The 19503-nt window shown below is 37.8% G+C and overlaps 2 protein-coding genes across 3 annotated transcripts in view; one reads left to right on the forward strand and one right to left on the reverse strand.

Annotated features, from left to right (window-relative positions):
- Positions 1 to 11663, forward strand: part of ANKRD27 (ankyrin repeat domain 27) — a 48974-nt gene extending 37311 nt beyond the window's left edge. For both annotated transcript variants that reach the window (XM_050903905.1, XM_050903906.1), the window contains exons 22-29: positions 826 to 948; positions 2745 to 2942; positions 4138 to 4257; positions 4853 to 5014; positions 5906 to 6014; positions 7371 to 7452; positions 8025 to 8097; positions 9924 to 11663. In XM_050903905.1, coding sequence (XP_050759862.1) covers positions 826 to 948; positions 2745 to 2942; positions 4138 to 4257; positions 4853 to 5014; positions 5906 to 6014; positions 7371 to 7452; positions 8025 to 8097; positions 9924 to 10199 — 1143 coding nt within the window. In that variant the 3' untranslated portion in view covers positions 10200 to 11663. The remainder of the gene's footprint in view (positions 1 to 825; positions 949 to 2744; positions 2943 to 4137; positions 4258 to 4852; positions 5015 to 5905; positions 6015 to 7370; positions 7453 to 8024; positions 8098 to 9923) is intronic.
- A 1984-nt stretch (positions 11664 to 13647) lies between these two features.
- On the reverse strand, positions 13648 to 18568 carry PDCD5 (programmed cell death 5). The gene is made up of 6 exons (XM_050903985.1): positions 18503 to 18568; positions 17266 to 17306; positions 15999 to 16060; positions 15446 to 15537; positions 15146 to 15217; positions 13648 to 14746 (listed from the first exon to the last, which is right to left on the reverse strand). The coding sequence occupies exons 1-6, from the start codon at positions 18566 to 18568 to the stop codon at positions 14699 to 14701; spliced, it is 381 nt and encodes a 126-aa protein (XP_050759942.1). The 3' UTR covers positions 13648 to 14698.
- Between the last annotated feature and the right edge of the window lie 935 nt (positions 18569 to 19503).

The following is a 19503-nucleotide window of genomic DNA, read 5'->3' on the forward strand; positions in this document are numbered from 1 at the left end:
GACCAATTTAATTCCCACTTCTGTTGTGAGTTTCTGAAGGACTTGTCTCATTGAGCATAATACAAACTCAGAATGATACACTAGATAGAGGTCAGGCTTAACATTGCCAGATGGTGTAATAACAGAGACTTACAGTCACTGCTAATTCTAAGATGTCTTTAGTTTACAGTGGATTAATGAATTTCAAGGTAAAAATATATTTCTTAAACAGCTTTTTTTGTTGCATAAAATTTAATGTAAAGTTAACATGCAGTAGGCATCACTGTTTGCAAATTGCACATGAATGCTCCGAGTCCTAAGACTATCTTCGTTGAAAGGTGTCTCTCTTCCTCAAAAATGAGGCATTGTACGTTGAGGGAAACGTGAAACTGTCAAGCTCCTGGGAAGTGACAGACCTAAGAAAAGTCAGTGCCCCTGCAAAGTTTTGGATATCAGTTAAATGTCATCATCCTTGTCACTTCTTATGTTTGTTAAAGCAAAAGGTGAAACAAAATTTGCATTGATACGAGCTGGCACAAATCATCTGAGCTAAAAGGATTTGGAGGGTTTGAGAATAGGTGAACACTGAAGTCTTGATTAGTTAGCAGGAAGTCATTTATAATTTACTTTGCTGCTATACTTGGTGGACTTTCTAGCTGCTTTGTCAACAATAACATTTGATTTTTTAATTTGGCCTGTGGGCAGCTGATGCCAGGAGGTAGCTGTATAGTCTCCCTGAGATATTCATGAATGTATGTTTGTGAAATCTTACTTGTCTACATAGGCAAATTTATTAGGACGTGGAACCTTTGGACTCTATAAAGGAGGACTTGCTTTTTATGCCAGGTACGTTATCTCTTGGAATGGATGGAAGAAGACTTAGAAGATGAGGACGACACAGCCAGTACATCAAAACCAGAGTTCTGCCATCCATTATGCCAGTGCTCAAAATGTGGGCCAGCACAAAAGGTTGGAATATTCATTCTGTAAAAAGAATATATTCTTGTAATGTAACTTTTAGCTTTAGGGAATTAGCATTCATATTGCCCAACACCTCTGTATCTGTCTAAAAAGCAATTAAATATATACAGATCTTAACAGAATTCATCTGATGTCATGAAATTGTTCTCTTTTTAATTGAACTGTAGAAAATTCTGGATACAGGAACAGTGTTCAAATACTTGCTCAATATCTAATGGAGTGAAAAAACTTTGCAGTTAGCTTTTTAGAATATGTGGACTGCTGTTGTTAAAGTTTGGACAACTTGGAATAAATGGGAAAAATCTTTTTCTAAGCCTCAGTTTCTCCTGGTTCTCTTTTATAATTTACATTGCTAACTGTCACAAAGTATCTACTTATCTCTTAGTAATCAGTTTAGCAAGGAATACCTGCTAATCCTATAATCAATGTAATGCTGATAAAGTCTTTTTTTTTAATTGCATGACATCTTTCATACAAGCTATATCTAAAACCTCTTCAGAGATTAAATATAATTGCAAAGACTTCCTTTCCCCTTATTTATCATGGACTGTAGAGGAGAATAAGGCTTTACAATACACTTTTTTAAAAATTTTTATTTATTTAATTTAAATAAGGAATGATCCCAGCTTCTTGGAAATAGAAAACCAATTACTTACCTTTCAGGAAGAAAATGTATTACTATGTCTGAAGGTATACATAACTGGATAAGTCATTGCAAAATAAACCAAAGTATAAATTTTCAATGTATTGGCTACTTGAGGTAACAGTATCCATATCACTTAACTGCGAAAATGTGAGATGGCTAAACTTCTTCTAAATTCCTCACTGCTACCTTACGTTTATTTGGTGCAGGCTAAGAGTATGCTAGTTGTCCTTAAATGCTTCACATTCACACCGTGCTTTATTCTCTGGTAACGTGTGTCCATGCACCCTCAGTATAGAGATCATGTGCTAAAGATGCCAGAGCCTGAGACCATAAAGTTCATTTTATTGATAACAGGGGAAGCAATGGCATTTGCTGTGGAATTTACTTGCCTACTGAATGAAAAGTAGAAGGAACTTGTTAACTAACCTTAACCACTGTATTAGGCAGACACACATTTAAAAGCACACTGAGGATAGGCAGAATGAAAGATTGTCTGCCACTGTGAATGTTAGGCACCTACACAGTTTGTGAGAGGAGTAAAAAACGATGTTCTGTACTGCTGTGTAAGCTGTCTTCCAGGTAGTTTCCTTATCTTGTCTCCCCATGGGAGTCTGTTCTCTGGGCCAGTGTTACTGCCACATAAATAAAATTAATTTTAGTTTTTATCCTTATTACTTTGACCTTCATGTAGCAGTAAAATAGGTGTGTAGTGTCTGTCTTCAAAAGCATAAATGTCTGTATAAATGAAAGTAACTCATAATATCAACACTTACTCTCCATATGAATGAGCATCCTAACAGCTATATAAAAACTGTAAGTTTTACTTCCATCTCAACCTGTGCTGCTTTAGCCTCTTTTTAATATCATGAATACTTTGCCTGGAATTTCTCTGTATGAAGCTGTCATGTTGGAAGAAGAGAGAGAAAAATAAAACTCATTGTTCTGTTGAAAAATGCGACCAAGCTGCTCTGGTTTACTAACTCTTTTCCTGAAGGTCTCAAATTAGGCTCTGTAGCAGAAGTTCTTGTAATGTCCATCTGCCTGTTTTGTATATACTTAGCAGGTATTTGGCTGTGTTTTGGTCAACAGAAAGTAGCATGATTAATTATATCGTTTTGTCGTGTATTTTCCTCAACAGAAATTTGCAAGGATCTCTGCTAATGGACTTGGAGTAAATGTTTCAAACCAAGACGGTTTTACACCACTGCATATGGCTGCGCTGCATGGACACTCTGAACTTGTCTCTCTCTTGTTGAAACATGGAGCCAGTATCAGTGCCAAGAATGCAAAACATGCAGTTCCTCTTCATCTAGCCTGCCAGAAAGGTCACTTCCAGGTAACTGAGCCTCTTCATAAATGCAAGCTATTTAACACTTAACCACCAACAAAAAGCTGTTTTGTGAAATTATCAACAAATTATCAACAAGACTAAACCAGTAACAGTGAAAACTAGTTTGGTGATTCTGTTTTTTCTTTCAATGTCTAAAATCTCCAGATGAAAAGGGGAGCTTTCAGCTGAAACAGTTTCAGCAGGCACCTTTTCTTTCTAAATGACCTGAAATAATGGTTTAATGAAAGTGCTGCGAATAGCTACTGTCGTACATCAAACGCTTTAAAAATACCTTGTGCAGCTGAATCTTCCTATGTATTTTCTCTCTGTACCTTCTGTTCAAGGAGATTATGTGTACATCTGTTGATGCAATGGTCTTGGTATCTTCAGTAGCCACAGTATTAAATATTCACGGTATCTTCAGCTCATTTAAGTAGACTATGAGCCAAGTGGAGCTCTGAGGGTAGCAGACAACCTCATCCCTGACTTCAAGTCAGGGAAGCATAAGCAGTGAAGGAGAAGCACGAGCTAGTGAGGGGAGGGAGCGTAAATGAGAGGGGAAAAATAACGATCATGAAAAAGCAGGTGCAGACAGGCAAATTGCCTGTCTATGCAGAAAAGTGGAAAACTAGGGTTTTAAAAATAAGGAGCTGAGGACTGCAAGAGGGGAAAAAAAAATTGGGAGTATTGTAAAGATGACGGGAAGACAAAGCACTGGGGAAGCAAGAAGAAAAGAATACAACTCAAATTTGTAGGTTAATGAAGATTAGTTCATGGGGTGTTTACAACATAAAGAACTCCTTCCATGGGTCCTGATGAGTGCGGAAAGGGCGAAAGGATACTGTTGCTGTGGTGGTTTGTTTTTGATGTTTTGTTGAGTTATTGATTATGTATGTTTTTCACATACCTCGAGTTTTGTTTTCTGGCCTTTCTTTCAGTTGCTTAAAGTTTTTTGGTTTTTTTCTTTTTAAAAGTGTGTGGTAAAATAGGAAAATTAGTATGATAGGAAGAGGTGCTTGTGGTTATCATCTGTTTGGCAAAGATGAGACTTGTTTTCTTCATCCTTTTTTCTTCCATCTCTTTTTCATTCCAGATTTCAAAAAAATGTTTTTACAAAAAAAAAAAAGGAGGAGGGGGCTTTCACTGCATGATTATGGTTAGCTGGTATCTTAAATTAAAAAGCTGTTACTTCTTTCAATAGGTGGTAAAGTGTCTGATGGGTCACAATGCTAAACAAAATAAAAAGGATATATATGGAAATACTCCTTTAATTTATGCATGCTTGAATGGTCAGTATGAGACTACTGCCTTGTTGTTACAGGTAAGAGCACTGAAAACAGAATGTTCAGAATACTGTTTCTTACGTGATATCTGTGCTTATCGAGTACTCAGGATCAGTATTTTTAGTTATATCTTTCTCTGTCAAAACTACTTGGGGAAAAAATAAAAGTATTTGTTATCTCACTCCTTTCAATCCCTTCCTTTCATTTTTTTTTTTATTAGATAAATATTACTTTACTATTGCACAGCTAGGTGTTTTTATGGAACTTTTTTGTGGCAGGTGTTAGGTTTTCTTGCGTGTGATTCTATTGCATAGGGGGTTTTGCGTTTTTTTTGTTTTTTTTTTTTTTTTAATATCTCTTAAACTTGGAATATGTAATAGATACATGCAAAAATGAAATGAGCTGATCCATGAAATCGTGGCTATGAGAGAGGAGGAAATGATATGATCAGGTGGCTTATTGTTGAACTGGTGATTGCTAGCATATGCCTTCTGTGTTCGTATACAGCTACAAGGCTTCTGTTGCATTGTTGTCACTCATACATTGAAAAGGAGAGAAAAACAGAATAGTAATGTGCTATCTCCATTTCATGCTACTCTGTCTTTATAACTTCAATTTTATCTTGCTGTCCAGCATGGAGCTTCTGTTAACCTTTCTAATGCCAAAGGAAATACAGCACTGCACGAGGCCGTGATAGGAAAGAATGAAGCCCTGGTAGACTTACTACTTCAGAACGGTGCAATGACGCACATAAGGAATGAAAGGAACCGTACCCCTGCAGACTGTGCTGAGCCGGTGAGTGCAGAAAGCTCATTTCTGATGTCAGATTTTCCTAAAGTTCCATATACATAATGTAGGAAAGAAAACAAATGTAACTATTTGTCACAACAGTATTTGCCAAGACTTCTGTATTTAACAATTATGCGTGATATAAAGACCTAAGATGCCTGTTTATTGTACAACATACAATATGATACCTGTGGTATATGAAACCTGTTGTGTTTCTAAAATAAGTTATCCTAGACACAAAGGATGAGCGAAAGCACATATGTGAATGAAAATGACATTAAAATCTATGCTAGTAATGGCAGAGAGCAGAAGAAATGTTGAATGTAGGAAAATGAACACCTTTCACTCATCAGTTACACTGCAAGCAATCTTCCTTGTTCCACCCACCATCTTTTGCCCTTCATGCCTTTTGATACCTTTTATCTTGTCATCAATAACTCTGACTTTTGCCTTTATTAATAGCAATAATATAATATGTAATATTAAATTATAAAGAATTATTTCACCCCTTAAATGATTTGATGCATGGTCTCTATGTGCTTAAATAGCCTCTGAGATGTAGCATAATGACCACAAAATTCTGTACTGAATCAATTTTAGTATGCGTATTACCATTTAAACTGAAATTAGCTTAACTATAAATAATACAGTTTAAAATAATAGGTCAAGACTACAAAATCATTATGCTGGTACAGTGCAACTTGTGGAAAACTGATTTTGTCCCTACTCAAGATGATACAATTTAAAGTTTGTATTTATAATGAGGTATTTTTGTGTGCGTTACAGTCATTTTGGCAGCAATTAATTAACACACTCTGTGTAGACTAGAGTCCTAAATTGTACTGATGTTTTTCTTTTTCTTTAATAATGGTGAAAATGGAAACTTTTAAAATTAAGAATTCAAATATCATTAAGTTGCTGGAAACAGCACCAAGCTATGTACCTACATCAGCAGAGAGAGAAAAGGAGTGTGAGCAGCATGCTACTATCAAGATAAGAAAAAAAGGTACATGTGATATTTCCACTGGTATGAATAAAAAGGGATTTAGGAATTTATGTGCGACTACATCAAATATTTTATATAATTTATTTACATATAATTAAAGAACAGTCAACTATTTTGCATATTTATTACAGGTAACACCTAAAATACTATAACTAAATGCAGCAGACTTTGTATTATATTCATGACATTGCTGCAAACTCAGTTTTCACTTTTTTGGTGTGTGTGTGGGAATTTTACATACAAAAGCATTTAAAGTTAAAAAACATGCCACATTTGAGATGATATAATTAACCATGTAATAATTGTCTATTTCAGTGCAAAGCAAAACAGATTAAATCACCTCTAGTTGTCACTTACATTGCCCTAAAACGGGTTAGGGAGTGATCTTCCATTAGTTACTGTCTTTCATATTATGGGACAGAAATAAAAGCTACAAAGGTTTGCAAAAGAATGACTTTCACTAAACGGCAGCATATAGTACAGTCTAAGCAAATATGTTGAGACACATGGTGCAGGTTAATAATACAGCTGAGCTGATGTAATGGCTTATTGCCACTTAAAAGAGATGGTGTTACTCACCATCCATCCTCACCTCTTCCCTCTCGCCCTCAGCTTCTGGTCTTGCTTATCCACTACTTTCCTTATGCTGGCTCAGAAGTTTTTCAGATGAATTTTCAAGCTGATAGAGTTCGCTAACCTGGGGCAAGGGGTGTAACAAGTTTTGTGCTGAGCTAGACAACTCAGCATAGCAAAGGACCTGCTGCCACCAAAACTGTGGAAAGAAGACAGTGAGGCTGCATGAGCAGGAATTAGGGAAGATGAGGAGCAGGAGTGCCCATTTCCAGCATCCATGAGTTCGTTAGGCTTTTCAAAATAACTCTTGCCTGCTTCCCTAGGAAAGATTGTGAATGTTTTCTTAATACAAAACCAAAATTAATCACAGTATGCTGATGCCCAGGATTGTTACAGTTCTTTCAAATATTATGAGAATAGTTCTAAAAGAACAATAGAAGACATGAGTAAGTAATATTAACAAAGAGGTGGTATAGCATCTGTGTGTTAATTCAGGTTTGTAAAAATTGGAATTAAGGGCCTCAAAGTCCAGAATTACAGGGTCTCTTCAGAAGCTTGGCCAGTCATGCTAATCTGATGAAGAACACTTACTCCTGTGACTTAAAATGCTTTAAAATTTCCAAAGACAAATTGAGACTGATTTAAGTTACTACTATTACAGTTTTACTGTAAAATTTGAAATCTAATGTCAGTAGATACCACTTTTCATTCAGAACTGTGTTTTTTTAATTCTTAAGTGTGACTCAGTTGTAATTTTAGCTGCCTGTTCTTTTAAACCCCTAGTGAATTCTAAGCCATGTGAGAAAGCCGATGATCCCATAAGCAGACAACTTCAACTGGTCCAATCAATTAACAGATTTAACAAGTAAGCATAGAAGCTTCCTCAGAAGTATGTATTGTTTCCCATAAGCGAACAAGAAATACAACTGTTAATAAAGCCCAGAAGTGGGTCAAGCTTTGTTACACGTCACATATGACTAATTTGACAGTAGCTGTTAATCCTCTGAGGCATGCACATTCATATCACCAGGCAGATGTTCTAGGCATGACATACTCATAGGTGGTGAACAGCAGTGATGTGCTGTGCAGCAGGAGGGAGAAGCTGGCCGGCGAAGGAGTACTTGCAAATGTATCTAAAATTGGTTTTGTGCTAATACTTGGTGTACCATAAATTAAGAATTTCAGAACCAGACTGCTTTAAAAATACTATCTTAGTGCTTCACTCAGTGGTTGGGTTTTGCCTATGATCTTTTTAAACGTTAATGTATATTCTGTGATAAAATACAGGAAATACTAGTAGGCTGTCATTTTGGGAAGGTGTTGTCAGATAGTAGCCTTTCTATGTTGAGATAGTGGCACCTTGTGGATTTTCTGCGCTTGAGACTTTTGTGGAAAGACTTATGTAGTTAAATTTAATTTCTTTAAAATATTTTTTAGAGCAAAACATTTACGGAGAACAATAACAAGAGATAAAAGTGTCCCTAATTTTGACTATCAGTTACTGCATCAGGTAAGTGGAAATACTTGCTTGAATTATTTGTATAATATAGCAAATCTGTTTGTTTTGTCTGCTATTAATATAGATACATATAACAGGAAAGTTTCTTTACTAGTGGTGGTTGGCGAATCCCAAAGTTCTGACCTGTTTGCTAAATTCCTAATGTTTCATCATTGTTCAAACTTCAATGGTGCTTTTATAACACCTCTTAAACATCTTATTCTTACTTTTAAACCTCTTAAGCCTCTTATTGCAGGCTTCATCTCTGTCTTGTCTTCTGTGTCATGTCTAGCAAAATCTAGGTTATACCAAGGCTTGAAAAACTCTAAAGCTTGTAAGAGCTGTAGCCAAGCAGAGATGCTATTTAGAAATTTTTCAGTAGATTAAAATTAGGGTTTGCATGGTCAGTCTGCTTGTAGGAGATTGTTTGCAAGGGTGATAGCAAACTGCATGTTGCATTGTCAGCTGTGACACAAATATATGTAATCAATTCATCTGTGGTTGGGGGTACCGTGGCACCCTACACCAATCTGACTGTTGGATGCTGCCCTCCACCCAGAGCATGTGCTCCCTCTTCCTCCTTTACACTGGCTTTGACTCTCATTGGGCCTTTTGCTGAGCCATTTCAGCATAGTAAATCAAGAGAAAAATAACCTATTCAAAAGAAAACAGTTTTCTACCAGGTTAGTTCAGTAGCTGCCCATTATTAGATTGACATAGCCTTGGAAATGCAGACTCTGCCACTCATCTCCATCTAGAAAACAGAATACTGTTGTATTTCACAGAGCCCATATGAGATTTAACATTTGCAGAGAGCCTTGAGAATGCCAAATTAATGCTATAAAACTGTAATATTTTATTAATTCTTTCTAGTATTAATGATAATATCCCACTATTTAATTAAACGTGGGATTTAGATTTTATAATTGTGGATCGCTGAAGGCAGTATGTCATGTAAGTACAGTAGGTGTCAAAAACCTAATATGTGACCACGATATATAGCACTTTAACCATGTGCGACTGTCGTGGCTTTGTGAATTTACAAGTCATACAGCTCTAAATTGTTAGTGGGTTTAAACATGTGCAATCTCAGTCTGAAACTTCTTCAAGATTGTTGCCATTATTTCAGTAAAAGGGTATTGTAATTAACTTCTACCTTTAGTTCTTACCTTAGAAAATCTGTCATTAGTGTGCTTGGATTCTCTTTTTTCTCGTAGTTATTTTAACATTTGCAGAGTGGCCAGTAATCAAGGAGAGCCACCCACTCTGAAAAGGAAAAATCAGGAGCAGATGTGGAAATGGAAGATAAGAATGGTTGGAATGACCAAAAAGAGTCTTTAAGGGGAGTGGGGAGGGTGGGTGTCTCTTCCCTGACAGATAAGATCTGGAAGCTGGGAGTTCTTGCCTTTGCCTTCAGCAGTGCCTGGTTGAGCCTGTCTGTATTACTACTTACATGTTTCTTAATAATAAAAGAAATGGCCATTAATTTCAAGTACCTTGAGACTTGCATTACAAAAGGTGTTTAGAAGAGTTAGGATGATATTGGGATAGTGCAGTGAAAGTAAGTTTTGGAATGCCTTCGTAATCTTTTCAGTTCTGGTACTGATTCATGTGTAGCCTGGGGCAGGTTGGCCTCTTCTTGTTTTCTCATATGTAGACGGAACATAATTACTGTCCTACAAAGTACGCTATTTTTAATCCTTGGCTGTGTTCTCAGTATAAAGAATACCATGAAATTAATGTGATAATTATATTCAAGAAACACTATATTAATTTTACTTCTTTGTAATGAACAAAGTAGACAATGCTTTTAACGTACCATTTTTCTATCCTCACAGTTAGCTATTAAAAGCTTTGATAAAACCAAGTTAAAATCTGTTGAAACGCTGGACCGGAGCACAGTTAAGCTTATTGACACAGGATGCAGTGGTGAGTTTGTGAAACATGATGACACGATGGAAGTTCCTCACAGGAGTAAATTAATGCACCGAAGACACACTGTTAATGTGCCACTTTCAGCAGAGAACGTCAGCGATAATAGTTTATCCAGCCCTAGAAATCCAAGTATTTCACAACCAAGAGACTGCTGTGATGACTTCCTTTCAAAACATTGACAAGGAAGTGTGAATTTGATGTCAAAAACTGAGGAACTAGGTGGTGTTAATTTCAATAACCCTTCACTGTATATCAAAGAATTCAGTGACGCTTGCAAGCCTGCCTTCAGAACAGAATACATGGATGACTCTTCAGCAGAAACAGAATGTTCCTAGCACTTTCAAGACTGAATCCTCTGTTTATGTTGGAGGTAACTACACAGCCAGATCATTACTGATCTCAACAAACAGGGCCGTACTGAAATGTAGACAGCAAAATTACTTTCCTATTCTACTTAGCACTTATTAAAAAATTATATGTAACAGTAAACCAAACAAAACTCTGTATTGTATTTTTCAGCCACCCACCTTGTTTTTAAAAGTCTTTGAATAATTTTTGCATTTTCAGTTTTTATCACTACATTGGATAAGTATATATAAATATATATTTATATATATAAAGATATATTGGATAACAAGGTATTTATTGCCAAAGGTAATTGAAATATCTCTATTTTTATTGTAATGTTACAAACCATTATAGTATATATTTCTGTATATTTCAGTAGCTGGGAAAACAATAGTCCATAACATCTGTGACACGGCATTAGAAATTTATACATGCTGTTAATGTGAAGGGATGTAGTCCTTGCTAATTTCTTTGCAATGCTCCCCTGTATTGGATCTGCAAGACTCACGGGAGCCAAGATACTGGGGAAAAAGTAGAGAGCCCTTGACAAAGCTAAACTTTGGACTCGCTGTTCACAGCCTAATCAAAAAAAATATGCAGAAGCAAGCATGTATAAGGACACACAAAATTGTTTTAAGTTGTGGTTTTTTTTTTTCCTTCCTTCCTCTAAAGCAAGTCATGCAAAAATGCACAAATATTCATGTTTCTGAACCTGGGCAACATCTGCAGACAAAACTGCTTAGGAGCCTGCTCTGGACTACTCTTTAAAAAGGTGAAATTCCAATTATGAAGGTACTTCTCACATCAGTAAGCATTTGTTGGAATAAGCCAAATATTACCCCATTCCTAGAGGTGATAGCTGAAGAATTGAAAGCTTGCAAGTAACTATGAGATGGCTGCTTAGATTTGAACTTCATTTTCTACTGTTTCAGTTATGGTAGGAGAACGTGTAAATAGCACAAGCCAGATTTCTAAGTGCAGTATTTTTAATTCTTGGCTTATCACATCCAGCTTGCATTTTATTTCATAAACTATTTGTATGAATAATTCTTTTAACTGTGGTATTAGTAAACTGCCTGGCAAAGTGCAAAGCTGGAAGACATACTGGTGATTTTTTCAAATAACTTTTTAATCTAAGAGGTAAAATGTGCAATAAGTGCACGAATGGACATTTGGAGATGAGGGTCGTGTTTATTTTTCTAATAATTTATGAGTTCATCTGATTTTCTAATGTGCCTTGGATTTGTGCCAAATGATGGAAAGAAAAAAACTAGTAAAATAACTCTTGAAAATGCTGTTTTCTTTGAGTGCTTTTTTCAAAGCATTGAGTCTTTTTGCAGATTTCCTTGCTTTTGTTTTTGTGGGCATTTCAAGATTTCACCTTGTGTCTGTGTAAACTGAGGGATCAATATGACCTTCTTCCCTCCTACATTCATGAATTACTATTATTAGGTTGTGTGGTTTTGGATTTAAGGCACAGAGGTGTACAATATAGAATTGTTAGTGAAACCAAACATTTTTACATAACTTCTCTAGCTCTAGATTTCCATTTAAAAAAAAAAAGTAGGATGGATATTCAGCTATTACAAGCCAAAAGACCACAAGGAAAGAGATGTGAACTAGTTTTTTTCTTCTGGTGAGACCAGAAGGATGACCTGGAGTAAGTCACTTATCCTTACCTGTAGCAAAAATAACCTAGATATCTTATAAAGTTTATGATACAAGTAAACTTTCATAGATTTCATTTCCAAACTACATAGTGAGAATTTTGCTTGTGTTTTAATTATACTACGCATTTAACTAAACGATTCTTGTCTTAAGACTTCTTGACTATGGATGAGAAAAATCAGTTTATTAGTGTTTTAATACTGGTGATACTATGCTACAGAGTATAAGTACAGAATATACTGCTGTAACTACAGAACATGAGTTAGCACAGTGACGCTAAGTTCAGTATCAAGTCTTTTTTTTTAATCCTTAATAATAAGCATAGTGTTATCGAACAGCTTTCGAAACAAGTTTTAAGATAGCTTATTAAATACCTTTGAAAAGGGTTAGAGATAAGGATCAGAGGACGTGAACTCTGAATTTAGATACTTGCTTTTTTTCTATTAAAAACAAATTTTGAATACAACAGGTTATGGAAAACAACTTGTTCAATACTGTTATATTTTAAGCATAAAGTATTTTGTTGTATTCTACACAAGTGATGACACAGCTGCAACACTCCCAAGTTTCAGCCTTGATAGGAATGGTTATATAATTATTGGTTAATTTTACTCTTAAAATTTAAGAACTGGCCAAGTGTTAAAGTAGCGCTTGCCGTTAAAAAACTCCCCCCAAATGAAATACAAAATTTGCAAGAAAATAAACGTAGTAGCTTACTGAGGCAACTTAATGCAGACTTGGTGCATATTGCCTACTGTATTTTTTAATAAAATGCGTATTTTAAGACATCTAACAATATATTTTTTCTTTAGTTTTATAAAAAAAGTATAAATTTATTAAAATTAACCTGAGTTTTCTATTCTATTACAGTATCAGAACAGTTGTCCTTGAGAACCTGAGACTACTTAAGTGAGCAAGGCATGCTTCAGTGTTATTCAGTGTTCAGTCTAGGATAAAGCTTATTTCCAGGCATTTTGGATGTATAGTGTATGTATAAAAAAAAAAAAAAGCACTTAAATGCCAAACAGTTCCACTATAATCTAAATGATTAAAAGATAATGACCAACAAATTATTTAGGTAAATGAGATAGTTTGCAAGTTTCCTTTGACACGTTTAACCAAGCTTGTAATTAAAAAATACCTTAATATTCAAAGATATGATGATCAAAGGCTAAACTGGAATAGGATTTGAAGGGAGTACCCCTGGAAGCTTCCCCTAGCAATCTGTAGTGCAAATATACTGAAGTCAACTTCATGACACTTACGATTTGTCTGCAAAGCCTGTTACTGTACAGTCCAGTTTAATCTCCAAAAGGTTGTAAGTTAAAATAAATCCAAAGCATTACTTCATATTTTGACAACTGAGATTCTGGAACAGCCATTTCAGAAGAACAGCAAGGCAATAAAGTTTATCTTGTTATAAGTAGAATTTGATAAACTTAGGAATGGGAATGTGAAGCATGGATGTTTAGGATATATCTGTAGCCCTAACAGGAAAACTTTTAAACCATCTATCACCACACTTTGGCTTGAAACTCTTCACACTGGTAAAGAAATTTACCATACACTGAGGATATTACTAAAGTTAAGGAATCCTAATTGCAAACATAGACAAGCAAAGTGCCCAGTCTGGTCCAAATGAAACAAAAATAACAACTGTTTAAATACTTTAACCACATTCACACAAGATGAAAAACGCCCACTAGTGCTCCATTTAAACAATTTTATTCTGTTCCAAAAAACATAGCAGTTGGGATCATACATGTTCCTGTTAAATTATGTCAGAAAAGGGTTTTGTGGTGGTAGAGTGTTTATCAGCATGTTACAGTATTTATCCTACTTATTTCCGTAACTATATTTTTGAATAAACATATAGCACAAGTTCAGTTTTACTTTATGCATGCAGGAGTTGCAGAAAGTTTAGGAAAATGGTCTTTTTTTTTTTTTTCAAGGTAAGAAACACTCCAGCCATTTGATAAAAATGGAGGTAGTTTTAAGAATATACGATACCAAGTGTCTGAACAGTGCTGTATTACACAGTTAACTTGCTTTTTTTGAGATAGCTTGATTATTTCATAGGGGAATGGTTGAATTGTATGCTGGTTACAATTTCTTTACACAGACTGCCTGATATGAAGTCCTCTGATCCAAACCCTACTTTAATACCTTTATTTTATAAATTTCCAGTAAGGACTTGAGAACCAGCAAGCTTCTGGATAGGCTTCCTTCAGAGGCTCAGGAAATCTCCTTTCTAACACTTCTGTGATTTAGAGCCTGGAGGTAAGTCTTTAAACTCCTAGACAGAGTGGCTGTTCTCAGCTTTACACTTAGCTCCTCCTCGTATTACAGTATCTCCAACAGCAGCAAGTTAAGTGTGTGCAGTTGCTGAAAGCATAGCTTACACACTGAGTAGGGGGCAACAAAATGTTCATGCTAATGAAGCAGTGGGGAACCCCACACTGCTCAGGCCTCTTATACTACAAAAATTTAAGTTATAAAATCCCCTTCTCAGATTTATTTTACAAGACAAGTTCATTTGTTGGCCTTTTTATTAAAAAAAAAAGTAAAGAAGCGTAAACATTTTTAGATCTTGCATTCTGCCTGATAACAGCATGTTGCCTTTTTCCAGGCCTTTTGTTTGGCAGACAGTCTTACAGTAGTATTAATAATCATCCTCTTCATCAGAATCCAATACTTTTCTTCTGTTAAACTAAAATGAAATACATGATGTGAAAATAGAAGGGTCACAGTAAATCCAACATAGAGCAAGCCTTTCAAACTCCATGCATTTGACAATGAACACATTACACAGGAGCAGAACATTCACCCCATCACAGCCTCCCCACCAAGTCCCTGCCTGGCATAATGGTACAGGACAGACACAGGGTAATCTGTCTCACAACAGAACACTGTCATCTCTGTGCCAATATCTGCAAATTTTACTATTGATAAGGACTGCTATGACTTAATCCCAGCACTTACCAGTGTAGGTGAGAGAGGTGGTAAATACAAAGTTAAGTTTTGCCCTGAACTGAAATGGTCCAATACATGCAATTTTTCTGCTCTATTTTATAAAAAATTAAACTTGCATTTAGGAAATAAAGCTTACCTTTACTGTTGTTTTCTTTTCTGTTTGCTGACTCACTTTTTCAAGTATTTCTATCAAACCTTGTTCAGATACCTGGGAAAGCAAAAGAAAGCCATATAAACACATTCTGAGATGCTTAGTATCAAACAACTGAGTCACACTTTAAAAGGTGTTTGATGGAACTACATAATAGTATTTAGAAGCTCTCAAGTGCCTTTTTCAGTTATTTAATTTACAGATATTAAAAACATCCTATTTTTTGAGTGTATTAGGTTTGAAAATGAATATATGCGAGAGAGAATTAGAAAAACATTAACTCACCTTTCCAGCTAGCTGTCCAAATCTTGCCATCTGTATAAGATAATTCTCTACTGCTTTTGCTTTGTCTGGTTTCACAAGTGCTAAATTGCTTACTGTAACAAAAACAGGCTCTGTTCATTTTGTTTTAAAACATACTCAAATACCTTCACTAGTAACTAAAAAGTGACAAATACACCTATGAAGCAGTCGTCTTCATGCCAGGGTCATGAAATAAATTGAAAAAGGCATTATCATTTATGTAAAATAAAGATACAAGATAGTTATATTTCTTGCTTTTAAATATTTGTTCCTAATTAATTAACTAATTTTGACTCTCACTACAATTCCTACTATTAATTTAAAAAAAAAAATGATTAACATCATTCAGATGTCAGTTAACCCCTCCCCTCCAATCACTGATATCACTAACTGAAAAGCTGTAATAGTTTATCTTCCCATCAACAACAGTATTTTTCTAGTCTGGGCTCCATACAAGCACATACGTGCTTGATTTGAGTAGCACTGGAGTACACTAGATGATAATTTTTTATTGGAAAGTTACTTGGATACTTACATCTTGCACGAGCTGCTTGATCAAGAACTTGAGCTAAAATAGTATTTCTTATCTCTGCTTCCCTGTAATGAAAAATGAACCACACATTAGAAGCGGGAACTCAAATACCTAAAATAATATGCACTAAACAGCAAACTACAGAAGACTTCCGATTCACGTAAGTGACTTCTTGAGGTCCCTTCAAACCTTACATTTACATGATTTCTTTTATAGCATCTTCTGTCATGAGTAGCTCTCTGTACGTTGACAAAGTTACATAGCTGACATCTTCCAAGAAATCAAGATGGAGATTACTACTTACACCTTCCTACTGTTTATTATTACATCTTAAAGACAAAAGCCATGCTACCCACTGTAAAGATTCTGCATTCAGTTCCACGTGGAATTTCACCAAAGGCAGCGTATGGTAGAGCAGGCTTAAGGAATAGTCCATGTAATTGCAAGACAGAACCAAACCTCATTATTTATTTTGAATTTTTCAATAAGCCTTCATATACTTACAATATTTGACTAAGTATTTGCAAAACGGGGATTTTACTTTATGCATGTCAGTTAATACAAACTTTGACTGTGTGCAAAGTCTAGCTCTTTAAACACTTATTTTTGATTTTTCACTTAGTACAAGTACTGAACACTGTTTCCACACTACGCTGTGACATGAATCATTTTGTTTCATGTTTTTAACTGCAATAGATGTCCCAGAAAAATCAAATCAACTAGGAAAGCATATTCCCTTTGCACGAACAGAGCCAAACCCAAACTCATCACTCAGACAAAACTCCAGTTTGGGAAGAGTTCTGCCAGCCTTCAAGATTTTCTTAAGACCAACTCTTATCAACCCCGAAAAGCCAAGGTTTCTGAGTTCCAGAAGCAGATGACAGTGAGAGTAATGATGCTTCCCCAAAACATCGTATTATCACTAGGGGTCATGAGGTTATTGCACTCAGCTGAGTCCCAAAGTGAAAATGAGCTACTACTGCTGTTTTTTTCTACACCCTCCCACCGCAGTCAGGGTTCAGACTGCCCGACAGCTCTGTTGTAGATCATCCAATGTAGTCATTGCCTGGGAGCCACACTTGGATCAATCAGATTTTAGCTATCCTTGAATTAAATCTTCGACATTTCCGCTTCTTTGTTGGTGGTTTTTCCAACAACAAAAAAAATTCAGGTGAGTATTCCAAAGAAACTAAATACTCAAAAAAAAAAAAAGGTAAAAGGTTCAAAACAATTAGATGTAAGACCAAAAGTCAATAGTTCTCATTTATACCTCTGTTTTGCCTCCTGTTGCGATGGATCACCAGAAGGATCCTAAAGAATAAGATCAGAATAAATATCATCCAAAGACATTCCACACAGGACAGTAAGTTTAAATATTCCAGCAGAGTCAATGTAAGCTAAACCTGCCCGCTAAACCCGCCTGACCATGGGTGAGATCCTGAAAATAAGAATCTGCTGCCCTAGCAAATAAATGTGCCATACTATGCTTTCCTCACAAAGCAGTAATGCAAACTAGTGTGATGACTAGTGCTACTGGATCTATCTACAGGTTGTTGTAGGTCTGGACATTAAAAGGCCTTCCTGTTAGGTCTAAGATAATAAACTTTCCCAAAGCCCAGAAAACAGACAAAAGCATTTTATATCCATCAAAGTAAGCTAAGGACAAATGAAACTCAATGTAACACTCCGTATTTATCAATATAGAAGAAAACACAATCCGAGCATGGTATTTTGGGACTAATATAGGCAGCTGAGATGACTATTCAGAAGCAAATAACAAAAAAAGAGGAAAAAAGTGAACTTTATGTTGAATCTGCATCTCAAATTTTATAGGTAACATTTCAAAGTGTGAAAGCAGAACAGGAAACCATACAGAGAGGAAACGAAACTGATCATGGGTATGGAAGATCCCTTCAAAGGAACAACGGAACAGACTGATACACTTCAGCCCTGAAAACAGAGATGACTGAAAAGACTGATGATGGTAATCCATAAAATTGTGAGTGGCATGGAAAAAGGTCGGGGGAGAGAACGCTTATGTGCTGAACCTTCCAAGGCAGCAGTCAGGGCACCCAAGGCAGGTAGCAGGAGGCATGCCCAAGGCGCCCTGAGGGCGATGACTGCTCATGCAGCAGGGGAGGAGGTGGCCGTGGGGCCCGGCCGGTCCTCACCCCCCCCAACCCCACGCCGGGCGCCAGTCACCCAGGCTGCAGTCGGCGACGTTTCCAGCCAAAGCACCGGGCACGGCCGGGCCCCTTCCCCCCCCCCCCCCCCCGCCTCGGGCCGAAGCCTTTATTCACGGAGAGGCCTCCGCAAGGCGCGCCCCCTCCTCTCCCCCGTTCCCCCTCCTGCCTTCCCGAGAGGCGGCCGCCACACACGCCCGAGAGAGGCTCGGGCGGGGGAACAGGCCCTGCCGCGCCCGGCGAGCGCCCGCCTCCCCCCGGCCCGGCGGCAGGGAGGGGAGGCACTGCCGGGGCGGCGGCGGGGCGGGCGCCCCCGCGCCTTACCCCGTGCTTGGCCTGCAGCTCGGCCAGCCGCTGCTGCCGCAGCGCCTCCAGCTCCTCGTCCGCCATGGCTGAGGGGCGGTCGCGCAGCGGCAGCGCCCGCGCCGTACTGCGCCCGCGCCGCCGCGCCAGGCGCTACCAATCCACCGTCGAACGCGCTGCCGAGCGGCTGAGCGCGGGGGCGGGGCTTTCCTGAGGCCTGGCCTCGCCTCATGGCGCAGCCGGTTCCCTGTCGAGGCGCCCGCCGCCTGCTCGTCCCAGGCCCTCGGGGTGGGCCGAGGGAAAATGCCGGTGGTTATTAGTCCTTCCCTGCGGCTTGGGTGGCTCTGCCCTGGTTCCCCAGCTCTCCTCAGCCCCGCAGTAGTTCACAGTGTTGCCCAAGCTGCAGGTCTATGAGCTTGCCTCTGTCTTGTAATTTCCAGGTCTGGCAGGCTGGTGAGCCTGCATGCATTTTCATTTCTCTAGCACAGTGATCGTAGCTGTAGCAGCGGTGATGCTGTGAAGAGAAAGTGTGGGCAATTACAGCCCTGTTTGTGAGAGCTGCTGACATAAGGAGCCCAAATCAGGCTAGGTCAGGCCTGCTTGTTCTCTGTCTCCGTTTCTGTGAGGACGCAGTGCAGAATGGGTGTGTTAAGCCAGGTAAGCTGCTAGTAGGCTGACAGAAACAGCGTTGGTTTGCTATGTCCGTTTGTCTGTGTCGTAGTAGTCTACTACTGTTATCATAGCCACTGACTGGATTGATTGCACTTTGGCTGTGTGTCTCCTATAGGTCCTCTGATTTCCTCAAAAAAAAGCAGGGGGAGAGGGGCAGGATTTGTTTAAGCTTCCCACATGTGCAATGTTGACTGATACTTCCCCAAGCTCTGTTCAGCTGTGACTCCCCAAGAAATAACTTACTGTGCTGTGACCCCTGCTTCCAAGTTCAATCCACAGTTGGCAATTGGGACTAAAAAAAAAAAGTGTGAAATGATACAGCTTCCTGTCCCTCAGCTGTGAGGTCTGGC

Source organism: Gymnogyps californianus, chromosome 12 (genome assembly GCF_018139145.2).
Source record: "Gymnogyps californianus isolate 813 chromosome 12, ASM1813914v2, whole genome shotgun sequence".
Lineage (NCBI taxonomy): Eukaryota > Metazoa > Chordata > Aves > Accipitriformes > Cathartidae > Gymnogyps > Gymnogyps californianus.